At 37.6% G+C, this 18,058-nt stretch overlaps 3 protein-coding genes and 1 long non-coding RNA gene across 4 annotated transcripts; all 4 read left to right on the plus strand.

The window, feature by feature from the left end:
• Nucleotides 1–1,086: 1,086 nt before the first annotated feature.
• On the plus strand, nt 1,087–5,046 carry LOC110858788 (histone H4 transcription factor). The gene is made up of 9 exons (XM_022107675.2): nt 1,087–1,334; nt 1,517–1,785; nt 1,877–2,089; nt 2,171–2,310; nt 2,385–2,571; nt 2,682–2,834; nt 2,930–3,131; nt 3,208–3,465; nt 4,842–5,046. The coding sequence occupies exons 2-9, from the start codon at nt 1,530–1,532 to the stop codon at nt 4,921–4,923; spliced, it is 1,491 nt and encodes a 496-aa protein (XP_021963367.1). The 5' UTR covers nt 1,087–1,334; nt 1,517–1,529; the 3' UTR covers nt 4,924–5,046.
• A 441-nt stretch (nt 5,047–5,487) lies between these two features.
• On the plus strand, nt 5,488–8,311 carry LOC118436183. The gene is made up of 2 exons (XR_004835279.1): nt 5,488–6,189; nt 8,060–8,311. It is a non-coding gene; the product is annotated as an uncharacterized LOC118436183 (long non-coding RNA).
• Nucleotides 8,312–8,315: 4 nt separating this feature from the next.
• Nucleotides 8,316–8,829, plus strand: LOC110842807 (ejaculatory bulb-specific protein 3). The gene is made up of 2 exons (XM_022088631.1): nt 8,316–8,562; nt 8,675–8,829. The coding sequence occupies exons 1-2, from the start codon at nt 8,316–8,318 to the stop codon at nt 8,827–8,829; spliced, it is 402 nt and encodes a 133-aa protein (XP_021944323.1).
• Nucleotides 8,830–10,288: 1,459 nt separating this feature from the next.
• LOC110842407 (trypsin-1) lies at nt 10,289–11,643 on the plus strand. Its single transcript, XM_022088147.2, has 4 exons — nt 10,289–10,510; nt 10,587–10,866; nt 10,976–11,268; nt 11,341–11,643. The coding sequence occupies exons 1-4, from the start codon at nt 10,447–10,449 to the stop codon at nt 11,484–11,486; spliced, it is 783 nt and encodes a 260-aa protein (XP_021943839.1). The 5' UTR covers nt 10,289–10,446; the 3' UTR covers nt 11,487–11,643.
• The last annotated feature ends 6,415 nt before the right edge of the window (nt 11,644–18,058 follow it).

Genomic DNA, 18,058 nt, shown 5'->3' on the forward strand with positions numbered 1-18,058 from the left:
TTGGTTCAGTTGATAAATCGTTGAGCTTAAGTTTTAAATTTGGGGCGAATTGGACAAACTGAATTTGCTTATCTTAAAAACTGATAAGCGCAGTGATAAGCCCGATAGCGTTTATTTTCGAGTGGATACTACCATTATATATTCAGATAAGCTTAAGTTTTAAATTTGGGGAGATTTGGACAAACTAAATTTGCTTATCTTAAAAACTGATAAGCGCAGTGATAAGCCCGATAGCGTTAATTTTCGAATGCATATCATCATTATAAATTCAGAAAAGCTTAAGTTTTAAGTTTGGGGCGATTTGGATAAACTAAATTTGCTTATCTGAAAAATTGATAACTTCGTTGATAAGCCTCATAGCGTTAATTTTCGAATGCATATCATCATTATAAATTCAGAAAAGCTTAAGTTTTAAATTTGGGGCGATTTGAGGCTGTTTTAATAGCTTCTATGTAATTACCTTTATGTATATCATAAATACCTATACATTGTTACGGCTCCTGCCGTATAAGCCCCTCCCTCAGAAACTTTGACCCCAAAAAAGTCATGGTAGCGGTCATTTCGCAGCGGACAACAAAAGCGGAAAATGTGGCACTTCTGACGAAGAAAAATCTGGCATCAGGTTGTCAGCCGCGAAATGACCGCTAAGGTCACTTTTTTAACGATTTATATGTAGGTCGAAAAACCGCCAATTTTCGAATTTTGAAAGTCTTGATGCATCAAAATGTTCATATTCATGAGGGAAGTCAAATGTCAAATGCAAGTTGGTATCTACTTCTTTCTGTACCGAGTGTACATTGACCTTCTCATTTTTCCCAATTTTCTTCCCCAATTTTTGAAGGGGGTGTGGTTGAATATAATTCAAAAACAGCTATGCTATATTAATCCCCCCACCCAAAACTGAATTTGTAATTTTTTATGTGCAATTTGGTGAAATCGATGCGAAAAAGACTTGCACTTTTGGCTCATTTTGTACCGCCTATGTATCAGCTAAAAAGCATATTTGCATATTGTGCATCCAGTAAAATATTCATGTCCGTCAAATTATTCGCTAAATTTACTTTATTTAGTCATATTTTGTATTCATAAGTTGACAATAGCATTATGTGGAAAATGTGTAATTTTGAAAAATATAAAATGATGAATCACACCCCCACCAAATTGCCCACTTTTTGAAAGAGCGTCTCTTTCTTTGTCATGGTCTCTTTGTTGACGGAAATTCCTCGGAGGAATATGAGCGGGATTCACACAGTCAGATGGGCCACCAAACAACATCAGCCAGCCAGCTTATTTTCTACTCTCGTCGTTCTTTAAATTAATTATTTATTACTTTGGTAAGTATTATCGCTAATTATATCCGACCTGTAATCCCGTAAACTTGACTTGATTTAATTTTTGTGAAGATGATTGTTCCGTTTGATAAATCTCGATTTACAAATGCTGTAGAACTCGTTTGACAAAAGAATGCGTTGACGTCAAGTTGAAACAAATAATAAAATTTGAAATTGTCGTGTAGATCGTATGTGGAGATGGCTAAAAGGAGAAATTCTGAGATGGACAATTTGGAAGGGGTGTCCGCTACCACGGTAAAGCAAGTAAAATTGGAGCAAAGGGAGGGAGGAGAAAGGCAGGCCTGCTTCGTGGGGGCTAGCGGAAATGTCCTCGTAATGGATTCTAGCAAGAGTGACGAAGATGAAGCCTATGTCCTGGGAGGTAGTCAGATTGAAACGGAAAGCAGAGAGACGACAGCAGTGGAGTCAAGGAGATTATTAGAGAGTAGGCCAGGTAATTCCTACTTAGTTCTACTACACGTGGAAAAAACGTGGTTCAATCCGTGTGAAAGTTTTGAATTGAAACATCATTTGTGCATTTTCAGGGTTAGTTGTTGCTGGACCAACAAACCCATTGATGCCAAAAAGAGTGCAAATGTTAAAGCCTAAAAAATTTCGAGATGAACCCTTAACTTTACAATGTGAGTGGCAGGATTGCACATTTACTACTCAAGTCATGGATGTGTTTATGGACCATGTTGGAGCCCACGTTCCTTCAGTTGAAGTCGTGCTGAGGGAAGATTTTGCTACCATGACAGGTAGATACTTTGGGGATTGATTTGCATTTAGCTTTGCCATTAATATTGACAACTGCCTAACCTTCCGGTTTAATATCGTAGTGATATTCGGTTGTAATTGGAGACACTGTCCCTGGACAACCGACAAGACTGAAGATCTACAACGGCATCTTTTTCTTCATGCTTATCATACAAAGCTGAAATGTATTGGGCTAAATACGTCAACAAGAAGCAATCTGAACGTATGTAAACTGCAAGAATTTATTTATGATTATGTGTTTAATTATTAATTCCATAATTATGATTTTAATTGTAGCAATGTGCAGCAGATTCAAGCAATAGAAACATTTTACCAGATTTGTCAGCAGATTTAACCTGCGTGTGGGGAAGCTGTTGCCAGATATTTACAAATATTCAATTGTACTACAATCATATTGGTGATCATATTGATAGCACACCTCGTGGGAAAACCGTTCATGGAGGAATAAAGTGCGTCTGGCGAGGTAAAAATATTTAGTTTGTATTTCTTTAGCTATAAATATGAAAATCCATAAAAAAATATTTAAACTCGCGTCTAATTAATTACATAATTGTTTGACGTTGTTCTGATTAGGTTGTGCCTGTTCATTTCCAAATGCTGTGAAATTACGGGACCACATGAGAAGTCATACTCAGGAAAAATTGCTGGCGTGTCCAACGTGTGGAGGACTTTTTGCTAATCGAACCAGATTTTTTGACCACTGTCAGCGGCAACAACTTAATATGGGTACCATCAGATTAATATTATTATAATTTATTTTTCTTGTACACTGTGGCCCGAATTTGTATTTAATTGTTATTTTATCGCTCCATACATTTTAGAAGAAGAAGGCTTTGCTTGCGATGTCTGTATGAAATTCTTCTCTACGGCGCGTCTATTGCGAGATCACATCCGGTCTCACGTTAACACGTACAAGTGCCTTAAATGTGAAATGTCCTGCTCGTCGCCATCCGCTTTAAATTTACATATGCGATACAAACACTCGGACGAGAAACCATATGCTTGTCAACATTGTGCTTATACGTAAGTTGACCATGTATCTGTTGTAATGTTTCAAGTTCTAATTTCATGAACTATATGCTCTTATTTCTTACTCCAGCTGTAAATCATACAACGATTTAAATCGGCACACAAAAATCCATGGAGGTCTGTCCTATGAATGTGACGAAGAGGGGTGCAATTTCAATTGTAAATCAATGTCTAGCTTAAAGACGCACTGGTTGAAACAACATGGTGATGGCAAATCAAAATACGCCTGTCATGTGTGCGAAAAGATGTTTTTGAAAGGGTATTATTTGACCAAACATCTTACTTCGATTCATAAATTACAATGGCCAGCTGGACATTCACGGTTTAGGTATGTTCTTGATTACAGAGGGTGTTTACAGATTTTGTGGAAAGACAATTTTATGGGTAAACTGCGAACCCTTTATAAGTTTTGGCGCCAAATTTCTAACACGCAATCCCCAAGATCACGGTCACACATGTACCAAGTTTCAAATTTCTATCTTCAAAAATGAGCGCAAAAAGTGACATCAAAGTGGAGGAATCGGTGAAAGGGGTTTCCAAACAACAGACATTTTTTATCTCTTCCATTGAAAAAGCTTTGTTCTAAGCATCCAAACCCAAAAAATTCCATCGGACTGGTGTCAGGTTACTTAAAGTGTACCACGGAAAAAGATATCGAGGTGATTCCGGGGTTTGCCTTTAAATCTTGGGCGTCCGGTTGGGTAAATACGGTCGTATATGAAAATGTCGCGTCGTGATGGATGCAAACCTTGTCAGGCTCCCCAAATTGCTTCTTTGCAATTTTGACCTTCAACAACTTATGTAAAACACTGTCCATAAAGTACTTCAAGTTTATTTTTGCATTAGACCCAACAGGTATCAATGTTCGCACTCCACGGTCCGTCATTGCACCTGCCACCAGGAATCAGTCAGACAACTTTTCCTTCTTTTCAGACCCATGCTTTGAAATCTGCTTTCGGTCGGTTTTGCAGCAAATTATTTTTGTCCTGTTGAAGTTTTGAAGGCAGCAGAGTGTCCCGTCCAATGTGACGACAAATTCGGAATTTTTATTCCCAACATGACCTTCAAACAGCCTCCGGCTGTTAGTTTTTTTGTTTACCATATGGGTAAATTTAAGTGCGCGGACTTTCGCCTTCCTCTGCAAGGCTTTTTTAAAATTGTGCTATAAAATATGATTAACGTGTCCAGGAGACACCTGGGATTGCATTGTGACCTGTCTTTTGGTTGCAGGATTCTGATTGCCATCGTGGCGATCAATGTTCTTCAGGGTGGCAGAATTCATCGTTTTGAGGGGTATGCATTTCGTCGCATACGTTTGTCGGATGAAACTAGTTACTGTCGTTTTCTTAAAAAATTGATACAATTATATGTGGGGGACACGATAAGATGGGTTCCAAATTTTTGGATTATCGTTTGGGCACTTTTCGCGGCCAAATTAGCTTCGGAAACCGCTTTTACGGTTCGTCCACTTTGGGGTAACTTTTGGGGGCCATCTTTGAAGATAGAAATTTGAAACTTTGGGCAGGTGTGGTCGTGACCTTCGAGATTGTGTGTGCCAAATTTGGTGCAAATTGTATTACGCGTTCAAAAGTAATACATGTAATTGTTTTTCTACAAAATCTGTAAACATCCTGTATAATGTAAGATGCCTTTCATAACTTGAATAAAATACTAACACGCTGGTTATATGTATTTATTTCGTAGGTACAAATTATGCGACGACGGATTCTACCGTCTACTGACAGTACGATACGAAAGTGTCGAAGAACAAGACCCTTCGAGTTAAAAAGTCACAAGTTTGTTATCTCACGACGAATATTAATGTTTTGTATGTTAACTTTAGTAATCTAGTTCTTTTCTCTTTTTGTTGCATTGTAGTTTAATAAAATCGTTAAAGACATAATTTGGAGCTAGCGCCATTCTTTAGTAAATTTCAGTGTAATTAATTGGTTCAATTGGCATGGGTAATTATCAAATTGATTTAAAACTTGGTTGAAAGTGAGTTTTACGAGTTGTTGTGGGACATTTTAACCGGTTCTGGTAAAGCAGCTAAACAGCTTTCAATCAACTCTTTCACTCTCACATGTCACATTGTATATTAATAAATGAGCATCCCAGCACTGTGATTTATATTGAAAGGAAAATTGCATAATTACATTTAATAAAAAATAAAATAGCTCGTCGACCTGTTTTTTTAAAATGTTTTCTAGATAGAGTGCATTCCATTGAAACTGAGAATTGCAGATTATAACTTGTATAGCCAAACACGTAGTACTTGGTTTTATACACACGGTTGTAATGCATTTTTGTGGACCATATATGTGCATACATAGTTTTTGTGTCAATAATCCTGACTTTTCTCTTTGATGAATCAATTCAACATTTGTTGTCGCTATCAATTAGTGGCCTTTGTTGCAAGTAAGTATTTGCATACTTGAGCTTGCCTGCATCCTAAAGTACTTTATGCATCTTTATATTTATGCAGCCGGCCGGAGGTGAGAAAAATCTCGAGTTTGTTTAATGTGTTTCTGAGCATGAAATATTTTTCGTTCGTAAAATATCTTTACTTATGTACGAGTGATTTGAATCCGTTGAAAATGATGGTGCATCTTCTTTCTGGGTGGAAGTTCTTCTATCAGTACTGCAACCCCTTCAAATATAAGTATTTAGCCCCACATCTGACTGACTCCATTTCTATTATTGATGCTATGCAATGATACAGAAGTGTAATAAGGAGATGATATGAGACTGAGGATGACGGTGCGAGTATGAAAGGAGACTATTTCACTGCCGTGTCAATGATGATTGTTAAAAAGATTCTGTTTGTTGTAAAAGACTAAACGCTATTATTCTATGTTGAGATGGATGCCTTTGGCACAGTGACCCACATCCAATAAGCATTGACGATATCTTCCTCAGTCGACTGAATGTGTTCCCCGTGGACGGAGGGCTCAACCAATCTTGTTCATTTCCGTTGACACGCTGCATTTCCTTCAACTTTGACGTCCCTGACCATCACCTCCAAAATAACAAGGTTCACCTCAAGTCAGACGTGAGTACATATTTTCTCATTTTCTCTGTCACATATTTTTATCTTCCCATTTGAGTACTTCCCCCCCCTCTACCACATAATTTGTAAACCCATATTCCTGAAATCTTTATCGATACTGACCCATCGAGTGGAGTTCATATTTTTTAGTTACTATTTTTCTAAATATGATAACAGTACTTATGTATTTCATGATTAATTGAGTTAATTCACAATTACATACGTTCTTGAATTTTGAAATATTTGGGCAAGTTCAACTCTTTTCGAACAATTTCATAAAGATTTGCCTTCTTAAAGTACAAACGAATTGACGGAAAAGTGAATTTAAAGTACAATTTCACTCTTGTTCTTGTTGCTACTCTTCCTTTTAATGTGTAGTTTGCATCTTTTTGAATTGTAATGAAAAGGAAGCGGAGCATAATTTGAGTTGAGCATTCTTCAGAAATCAGGGTCATCATTACTACAAGCAGAAGATGACCGACCCCCTGCCGCCACTGCCATTCACAGATTTTCTCGCTGTATATTCACCACTGTCGCACATACTTATGAACAGTTTCTGCCGTTGCAACTCAATTGGTTTCATGATGCATTTGCGAATTATTTGCATATATTGACAGACCATGTATGCATACTTGCCGTGAATCAACGGCTACTGAAATGAAACATTTTATACTCGCATAAACACTCTCAGTATGTAGTTCCTATCATGAAAAAATATGCGATCGTCTCACTATGCCAGCCAGACTTGGTGTGTTGTGGTTTGTCAAGTGTGACTCGTCGAGCTAGATTTCTCCCAACATTTTTGACGGTCAGTGGAATAATATTGCAGTGCAGTTTCACTTTTAGTTGTTTCCCATCATGCCGTAACTTTTAATGTTATGTATTCCTGTGCGAGACTTATGTCATGAATTGAATCCAATAAGGGCAAAGACCTCCTCATTCTGCATTTCATTACACTGTGCAGGCTTTGAGTACCCCCATAAAATTTAAATATGTACGTATATGATGCATTTATAGATTCAATTCCCACAAGAAAATCAGTCTCCTTCTAAAGTGTCCAATAATCGGTTTATAATTAAAATTGTTCGCCGGTAATTTACTTTTTGTAACCGACAGTCATCCTTTGAGCATCCTACCTGAAATGGATTTAGAAAGATTTACGAATGCTATTTATATGTATATGTGTTTATTAAGAGTAGGATACCCTAACTTTATGTGCATTTGCATCATGAAAATTTTTGTCGCAATTTCTATCGACTGAACGCGTCGATTCAGCTCGATTAAAAATTGCAGGGCTTTACGCTCATCATGAATGAAAAGGATGCATTATGTGAGTGAACGTATGGGAAATCCCTGATGATAACGTGCATACCTAAATACAACTCATCTGCACTACATGCGAGTTCCTCCTTCTGCTGCTTTATTATTCATGTCATTTTATTCATTAAGATGTGGGCAGAATTATTCGGTTTGACACAGATTGGAAATAGCCCTTGATCAGTGTCACACTCACTCACGGGGCTTTTCAACAAATTGAGATCATCGCTGCTCACGCCACCGTCTAATAATTGGATTTAATTAAAGATTCCAATTATAATTTCATCAATCCATTGCTCGATGTTCATTGTCATAGCCGCTGTAGTATACTGAAGGCATGAATGGTAGATACGGATGGACGATGTCGTGTGTAACAGGCAAAAGTGTACCCCAAGATATCCTCATTCCCTTCCACCTTATGCAGTTGTCTAGTAATTAGTCACTGGTTAGTTGTGCACATTTAACTTTCTCTACTCACTTTGCATCCGGTATATGATCCCTTCCTCGAATATAAATTGGTTGCAAACTAATCATTCTATTTCCTCTATTTATATAGGTGTCGAGCCGCCAAGTAAAGAAAAATCTGTAGCGTTGTTGAAGGAGAGCACAAAGCGATTCATTCGTGAATAGTGGTCGCTGATTGTTTCACCCTACAATTCAAGTTGTGTGGATTATGAGATTGAGATTATCTCATCCAACTTCCTCCTGAAAATTGTTACGTGTCACATCTAAAAGGTTGTCTCAAATTGTTACGCGAGTAAACAAACTAATCGCGTCCAAGGCTAGTTTTCGGTGAACCATTGTTAACCAAGATGAAGACGCATCAAAGTTTCTCTGTCCTCGCAACCCTAGTTCTGCTGGGTATGATCTCACTCTGGAGTACCACGGCTGCTGAAAATTCGTTCAGAACTAAAAGGAATGCATTGCAAAATTTTGCAATTGAAAGAGCCCTAAAAGACAAGGGATTTGTGCGTCAACTCATCAACTGCGTTCTGGACAGAGGGCCGTGCGACGGACATGGACGCCAATTGAGACTCATGGCACCCGAAATTGTTCGAGGTATGTACATAAAAACCATGGTTTAATGGATATCTGCATATTTATCATTAAAGCTTAAAAAATTACTCTAAGCCTAAATATATTTAATGCCATGTAATACTTTAAATCATAGGTCAATGTCCGGGATGCTCAAAGAAGCTTCATGGACAAATCAGACGTGTCATTTCTCACGTTCAGAGGAATTTCCCTCAGGAGTGGTCAGAAGTTGTCCGGAGGTTTCTGCAGTACCCACAGCAGCAATTTCAAAATGTGTTTGGGTACCACTGAATGAATACACGTCAAAAACCAGAGGTTCATTCGTGTTCACTAACAACTCTGCTCATGTGTTGGATTATTACCAATAAATAAGTGATGGCATGTCAAAAGCAGTATAACAACTCTCAGCCCATCACTGCTACACACTGATTACTTGTACAAATCTTTACTGGATGATGAATTATCACTTATGAACACCTGTCAAATGTCTTCCTTAAAAAAAGCAGGAGTAGAACATTTGATGTTAGCGTTTAATATTGACACTTCCTGTTTCCACTCAGAAGCCACATAATAGATACTATTTCTGTGTTTATACAACTTATCTGAATTCAGAAGCCACCGGATCTACAACTTTGAATATTTGTTTAAAGAATCAACCTTTTTATATGCTCTGTTATCCAGCTGCTTGACTGACTGTTAAACTTGGTACTTTTATACGATTTTAACAGAGTTATCCATGTTGTTGAGTTATTCTACTTTCGTTGTTTTTAATTTAGTTGTTTCTACTTTAGTTGTTTACTTTTATAATAAAAAATAGTAGACATTAAATAATTGGTTAAAGAAAGGTTGGCATTTATGCATTATTGGGCAATATTGTATATACCCATTCATACATATATTTCTGTCCTTTTGTGAATGGAAATTTATTCCCTGCATGTTTTATTACTTGTTAATTTTCTTGTGAAGTAAAAATACATAATGCAAAAGAAAAGGTTTAGAAGCCGGAAATAAATATTTATCCGCAACCAAAAAATTCGTTGTGCATATTGGTTTCGTATCGGTGCATTTATTATATGCGCAATAAAATGTTTATGCGGAAACTGTTAATCAAGTCAACAACTCGAAATATCAATCTCTTGTCCGTGCTACCTGCTAGAAGGGTTGAATACCCCACAGCAGTATTACTTATATAGCTGATGATGGTCCGATTTATTCAGTTGTCAATATTGTATTGACAACAAGTTCAGTGATTGTATCCCGATCCAGGTACGGCGTATGTCATACGCCATACCAGAAATTGGAACTTATATGCGAATGTATGTACGTAGTAAAATATTGATCTTTTGTTGCACTTTCATTCATAAAAGTGATGAGCATCATGAAAGGTGATAACATTTTGATTGCAAATAGTGAATGCATCGCTGATATGTTCCATATCACAATAACGTATGTGTTGTACAAACTTGACATTTAACGAAATCGTGTTGTGTAGCTTATTGCGTTTGATTATTGCAAATTTTCCTCATATATATTTAAACTGCACCAAGTTCATTCCACTTAAAATATATAGGTACAAATGAAGCCCATATAGATTCGTACGCTCACTAAACTAATGACTTTTGCGACTCAAAATATTGACTCTGAACATAGTGAGATTGTGGAATTTTATGCGGAATTGAAAATTTGCTTGCACCTTATCAACACCAGTGACAAACAATGGCATCGCACTATAAAAAGCGAGTAATCGAGACGGATATGCTCAACTTCTGCTTCAACTTCTGTTCCTGTACTCAACTTCTCAGAGATATCAACATTGAAACTAAATGTCTCATTAATTTGACAAAGCTACATTTTTTGATATATGTATAAAGTGTCAATTAAAAAGAATAAAATTGATATATACGTCACATGATGCTACCTCAACTTACCAGCAGTTTAATTTTACTACTAATTTCTTCCCCAAATTGGAACGGTACGTACATGGATTGAAAATTGAAATGATTTAAAAATAGTCGCACTAACTTCCTTTGTTAATTTGGACTGAACAGTGCAATCAAAAAATGTTCCGGTCGACTGGTCCACGCTAATAGTTGGAGGTGTTGAAGCGGAGAAAGGGGAATTTCCGTTCATGGTTGGAATTCGAAAAGCAAGTCACCACTGCGGAGGGTCGATTATAAATTCAGAATGGATTGTTTCTGCTGCACATTGTTTAACTGGGGACGAGTCCGTCTACACGGTTGTTGCTGGGGATCATATCAACAATGAGTTTGAAGGAACCGAGCAAAATAGGACCGTGACTAGAATTGTCATTCATCCTGATTATGATCTGTGAGCATATATGTACATATTTATTTACTGAATAAGACAGTTTGTCTCCTTATTTATGGTTAATTGGCTAGCCAAATTTTAATTGTAATTTTCTGGTTATTTTCTTCAGACTGACTCACGAAAGTGACATTGCACTCGTGAAAATTTCACCTCCGTTTGTGTTTAACGCGAATGTTAGACCAATTTCCTTAGCTCCGAACGGATTTATTCCACCATCGAGAGAAGTAGTGGTTGGATGGGGTCGGTTGGCCGAGGGGGGCAATTATGCAAATGTTTTGATGAAAGTTGAGGTGCCTTTCGTGTCAGATGAGGATTGTAAAACTGCGTATGGTGCTGACAGGATTACGGAGTCCATGACTTGCGCAGGAGAAGAAGGCAAAGACGCGTGCCAGGCGGACTCAGGTATGGACGCTTGATGATTAATTTTAGCGACCGATTTCAAATTTAAGTATTAATTATCTATTTGTGGTTAAGGCGGTCCTCTATTGTGCAAGGTCAGAAACAGGCAAATATTATGCGGGGTTGTTTCTTGGGGCACTGGGTGCGCAAGACCAGATAAGCCTGGAATTTATGCGAAAGTTTCGTATTTCGAATCGTGGATCTCTTCAGTGTTGAAATAAGCAAATGTTTCTGGCACTTAAATCATTATTTAATATTTTTTTATTTTTATATTTTGTTAAAAGACCTCTTGATACCAGTAAACGTAATGATATCTTGATTATGGAGTAATATGAAATATAGTTGCTAATAAAGAATAAATTTGTGAGAAATGATAAAGCTTCGATTTGTGATCACTTTCTACTTTACTCAACAGATGGAATTTAGGATGGGTTCTCGGAAGAAAGGTTTTATTGCTACATAAATAAAGTACAAATATAATCAAGAGTCTGATGTCGTGTCATTAAGAACACTGCATTGTTAATTCGTAATTAGCACTTGTAACCAGAAGCCAAGTGAAAGCTTACAATTACGGTGGTGTAAAGTTACCACAGAACAATATGCATGGGACATGCATCATATTACACTGTGGAAATTTACAACGAACCCATCCCCTTCTAAACATGCTCTATTTCATGACACATTTGTCATTTAAATCATAACTTGTGGCTCCATCGGGATTGGATTAATAATTAAATAACGAGGTTCATAATGGAGTAACGTAACCAACACCAACTCCACGATGCGAGGAATCTGTTATATAAATACATAGACTGCCCTCCTAAAAAGCAACTGGAATTTCCCTAGCTTGTTTTACGAGCCAGTTTCGTATGCACCCAGACCTATAAAGAATTTGGTTCAGGTGTGTCATCTCAGATGCTGGCATGATTATTTCAGATTTACGAGATGACTTTGCGTTAAGGAAGAACTTAATGTCATGAGATGGTAATTGTACGCTGGCCTAGCTTGCGAACCCATGTTACACTAAGCAAATTACCAAATGCATTAAATTCGTCCTCGGATCGGGTACACTTTCTTTTGTGGTACAAGAGTCACATTATGGGGCATTCATTCGCACCACAAGTCGCAAATCTAGTCAATATTGTCTAAAACCTAGACACGGCTAACTAACAACCCATTGCGACAGTATATCTTGACACGAAGTCACATTACTCGTCCTCTCCTTCTCCTCAGCCAGTAGCCAACGTTAGAACGTTAACACTGACCGTCACACTGTCCTCCCCTTGGGAAAGAGCAGCATTATCCTGGCCTCTCTTGCTTGATTGCAATTTACATTGGAAAACTAAAAGTGCATTTTCACAAATCCAAATACAAAAGTAAACGTAGTAAAAAGATCATTCACGCTGCAAGCTTTAGCGCTTTACAGAGTGCAACACTGATAAAGCGCTGTTTGTTTTTTGAATGCAATTCTGACGATCACGTTAAGTATGGCACGATTGCCAGGAAGAAGAGGACGGATGCACAACATGGTTTGACTCAAAATGGAACCAAAATAGAATAAAAGACAACTATTTGGTGGACTTTGGTAGAGAACGTAGTGTTACCGTTTGGCATGCAATTTCACGCTGGTGAGCTGGTGAATCAGCTTCCCTTGGGATACTGAGCTGCGCTCTCATACTTTCACTTAGCTACGTGTCAAGCCAAGTATACGGTAAGTTTGGTTGGTAGTGTCCCCCCTACATTTGCATACTCTCGCTGTGATCATTTCTTTCTTCAGGACACACTTTCTCTATCCAACACCTTTGGTTTATCTCCTTGATAGGGCAGGTTTCGCCGTAATACTGATACTGCAACCCAATCAAGCTTGTAGGAATATATGTATAATGCAGCCTGCGTGTATTTTTTGTTGCGTCGTTAGGTTTGTTACTGGATTTTGAGACTTGTTTTCATTGTCAAGTTTGACAACGACGCCAACCAAGAATTATCATGAGAAACATTTATTTTATCCTTCGCATCTGGCTATATGCGCTTTCCCAATTACTTTTAATACGTGGTAGATTATTCCATTATTCTAGAGAGAAAGTGACAAGGAAAAAACAGAATAAGAGAATTTCGAGTAGTGGGCAATTTATAAGCCGAAAATGTCGCTTTAGAATCTCCCACGTGTATTAACACAATTGAATCTTTTCATGCATTCACGGCGATTGAAGAGAGCGAGTGAGAGAGGAATGCTTCGACTTCATTTAGATTTCCGCGTCGTAACTACTTGTTCCCCCTTTCAAAGGGGAAGGACGGCGAAGAGCTCTATTTTAAAATCAGTTGAAATTAATAAATGCGAGATTTGTGATTTCATTTCCCAAAAGATTTGAAAGTGACAGCGATTGAGCATCTTCAAACACGGAGGGAATATGGATATTCAGACGCCCGTTGTTCTGATGATTTCATGGTGGAAATGCAATTGGCCAAAATCCAAGAAAAATGCAGAAATGTGCAAGAGTGAATATTCAGTAAAGGTTGCACGCATATTAATACATAGATTTCACTTGCATGAACCCATTTCAAGATCAACTTGGAAATGAAGCAAAATTATAGGTCTGAAAATGGGATGAATAAAATAAAAAGTGTGCGTGATGTGGTGGCGATAGTTACACATTAGACATCGCAAACACAGTCCTTGTGCACTTTTCACTTGAGCTGGAGGATTCCCAGTTGCGTTTTCTAAACTAAAAGGGGAAGGATGAGAACAAGCAGAGTTTTGAAATCATCGTTTGGAAACAATAAGTGCAACTGCGATGAAATATGAGACACGTTATTACCTTCCACCCAATTTACTTCTATATATACTTACAACATGTCTACCTCTACGTTCCTTGTGCTCCCAAGTTCTCCATCCTACAGATTTCCAATACTTCTTCTCCAACCACTCACACAATCGCACGAGTCATCTTTCCCCCATATTTAGACAATAAGGAAAACCTGTATTTATGTTTGTGGTGAAAGGTAGTCTTACATAATTCTTCAAGTGTAAAATTACTACTTTTCCCATTCCAGATGTATTTGTATTTCATAAATTGAGAAACTTGAATTGCAGGAAAACACATTCTATTTATACCCGATGAATTTCTTTAATGTCTGGCAAAGCAATATATGTGCTTAGCAATAAGTGGTCGAGAAACAAGGACACGACTCCCGCAAAGTTGAAACTGAAGACCAAAAGGGGAGAAATAGAGAGAGAGAGGATGAGAAAAGAAACAAAAGAAAATCGGCAAAGACGTTGGATGCATTGTTCCCCTGAGATTTTGATGGATTTATCTGACAAAGTTGTGTACTTATCGAGGAGTCGAGTCCGGCAGAATCAGACACAACAACATGGTCATAATTCCTTCGTAATGAAATGTTGATTTCTTTCGATAACACTTCACTCTCATTCAACTAAGCTACAAATACGGAAGCTTTGCCGTTTCTATACTTTGTGCAACCAAGTGGGGATGTTGATCGGCATCAAGTGGTGTTCATCACTCAAGCTGCTGCTTTCTCCTCTGCGTGGAATGAATGACTCGTATTTAGTTATAAATAAATAAATAAGTACAACGCTGGCAATAAAGGAAAGTATTTACAAGTAACCACAATTGAACAACGAACGTCTCGATGACAGCCCCTAATAAACTATTGAATTGTAGAGAGACCCATTTAGAAATTCGGCAAATATTTTCTGTTTCCTAATGCTTCGTCTTATCTGCTTCGGCCAGAACTCTTTATTTCAATCGCAATTTTGCCAATAATACAAATATAAAACCTACTTAATTATAAATAAGAATTGATCTACTAGCTCTTATTATCAGAATGCAGTAGTCTTTAATATCACAATTAAACCCACTTGCCTTACTTATCTCAAACCCCTTCATTAACTTAACACAGACTTAACCTAAAATAGAGAGGATGATTAGTTGATGTTAAAACTCATTCGACCTTGTTAATGAAATTAATTTTGGGAGATAAATTAAAACTCGTTCATTCACTTCACTCATTCAATCAGAACTATGAAGCAACAACTCAACTCATTTCTGCAGTTGGTAGATTGGGACACTTTACTTTACTTATCAACATAATTTAATTCATTTAATTCTCGGATTCAACCAGGAAAACAATTATACAACTTCCACAAAATTTCTTGAAAGATTTGCTCCCGAGCCTTAAAAATTATTTCTACACAAAGTTCAATTGAATAGAAAGTTTTCGATTTGGGTGAGAGAGCATAATTCTTGGTTTTGAACAACCACTGAGTTCATTTTGAACCCTTTATTTCCAGCGAAGGATACCATCAGCTGAAGATTCAAAGGAATGCTTTTGATGTCGAGTGTGAAGAAAGGGAGATGAACAGAGATGCTTTTCCAGGTGTCTTGGTGAAAAGGGAAAATTATGATGCACTTCATACCTAATGATCATGATGATGAAGATGATGATGATGTAGCAAACACAATTTGATGGGGTGCGTAAGTTGTATGTACATAGAAATAAGGAAGGTGAATAAAAATGGCACATCTCGAAAAGTTTTGATGCGGTTTTCGAGCTAGAATGAATCTTGAAATGTATTTTTCAAATTATTTGAAAATGTTGTTCCCTAGACTGTCGATTCTTTCGGTAAATTCGATCATTCTTGCACATGGAAGTTTATTGCCGCCGGTGAACAAAGAGCGAAACCTAATTCTTTATAGGAAGTATCAATTTGCCAAAATGAATGTAATTTTTTTCCTCCGCGTTGTTATATAAGTCGCGGTAAGATACTGCTGTTTGGGGTCTCTCCTTCCTGGATAGATTGGAGTTGTTATCATCCTGACAGCAGAAAAATTTCACCTTTCTTTGAACTAAGAATCCGCAAATCCCGTTCGTTTATACTGTTCTATTCTGCAGTCACTGTGACAATGGATATGCGGTCTTGTAAATGTTCCAAGTTTCTTTTCGAAGCAATTTATTCGACGGCACTTGCTTTAAAGCTCTAGATCATGTTGTACCTACGTTGTGTAGGGTTGCAGTTTTTGTGGGGTAATCATGAGAAAGCGAAAAAAAACATAACATATGTATGTATGTAAATTGCTATAGATCAAAGGCATAGTGTATATGTATACTAGCAAAAATGTGGTTTTATTTATAAAATATAAATTAAATGGAATCGAATACATACGCTATTTAAAATGCAAAATTGTTAGAAAAGATGGAACAAATGTATCCACTCCCATTCAAGACTAATAAACGCAATTAGTAAATTCAATAGACGCACACAATTTTCTATGCAAGTTAAAAACTTATTGCAATTTAATGGAATTCAAAATTTTACCTAGAACCACACCCCCAAGGTCAAAGAAATTTCACCGACGTCAAATTTGTTATTTTGGAGCTCATCGAAAGCAGAATTAAAAAATGTTGGTCCGTTTCAGAGTTACATAAATCCTGTCCAGAGACGGACGGACACGATTGCTTAAAGTATATACTTACCAATCCCTACTTGAAGAAAACCGATTCATATTTCGCAAGCAAAAAATTTGATTATCAAATGGGTCGTCAAAATGATGTCAATAGAGGCGCCTTGGATGCCAAGAAACAAATTTATCTCCCAAACAAAGGGTGTAAGAGAGAGAGAATCAGAGTTTGGCGTATATCGCAAATAAGCATGTGATTTGTGAATATTGGAACAATATGCAGGGACACATGGATCTGGGAGTAAGGCAAACATCGAGGGTGACGAGGGTTGATATGTACGAAAGCCGATCCTTTCTCCTTGTGTTGTATGTATCTTGCAGTCAATGTGTGAACACCTTCCACTTTTCACCACTTGTACCTGGACTTGCACTACACGCGGATGTTTCACCTCGCCTGGGAGGGAAAGGGTAAATGTGTAAATGTGGAGTGGCAAGAGTGATAAAAACTGCACAAAGTTCGCTGATAAATCAGTCGACTCTCGTAATCTTGTCAAGTACACCTACTTTGAATACATCCACACAAGAAATATGAGTGGAAATTTCATATCACCTCCTCCTCAAGCTTGCACTTGGTGTATATCACTGCAAAAATACTGTAAGCACCAGCTGCTGCTGCTACATCATCATGCATATTATATTTTATAGTTCCACATCCATAATATTATTTTATGTCGCCGCACTCGCTCCTTTTTCTTCCTTAATTTTTAACTATCCAATATGAATAGTTTTTCCACCAACTTTTGTTTCCCTCTTTCCTTGGTCAATGTGACCCGGCGAAATGAAATGAAAGGAAATAAAGCAGTGCCGCAAGCAGTGTAAAGTGAGCTCGTTGTAATAAGTAGTTCGGTGGCTTATGCTTCCACAATTTATTAGTTTACATAATTCAAAAATCTGAAATATTTCAAGAGGTGGAATTCCATCCGCAAAAACTTGGATTTCAATTTATTTTACCAGTGTATCGCTGTAATACAAAGGCTTCAGAAGACTTTCCACTTCTTGAGAAGGGAGAAAGCAGACATCGTCTCACCTTACCCACGTCTTCAATTCCACCAATTGAACATTGAAATGAACGGCTTCCTCACCAGATCCTCGCTGATTCTATTGTGAGGGAACATTCCAAAATCCGATTCCTCAATAAAAAGCAGTGACCATACCATAACCCGAGGTTTATGTTGAGAGCTGAAGTTGGACCTGCCTATGCTTCGCTCCTCGTCAAGCTGCTCAACGACAACGTGGATCTTCGTCGATCAGGAAGCTATTATGCGGAACAGGAAGATCCCTTTGTACCACGAAGAAAGTATAGCAAGCGATTGAGA

The sequence above is a fragment of the Folsomia candida genome, unplaced genomic scaffold (genome assembly GCF_002217175.1).
Source record: "Folsomia candida strain VU population unplaced genomic scaffold, ASM221717v1 Fcan01_Sc001, whole genome shotgun sequence".
In the NCBI taxonomy this organism is placed as follows: Eukaryota; Metazoa; Arthropoda; class Collembola; order Entomobryomorpha; family Isotomidae; genus Folsomia; species Folsomia candida.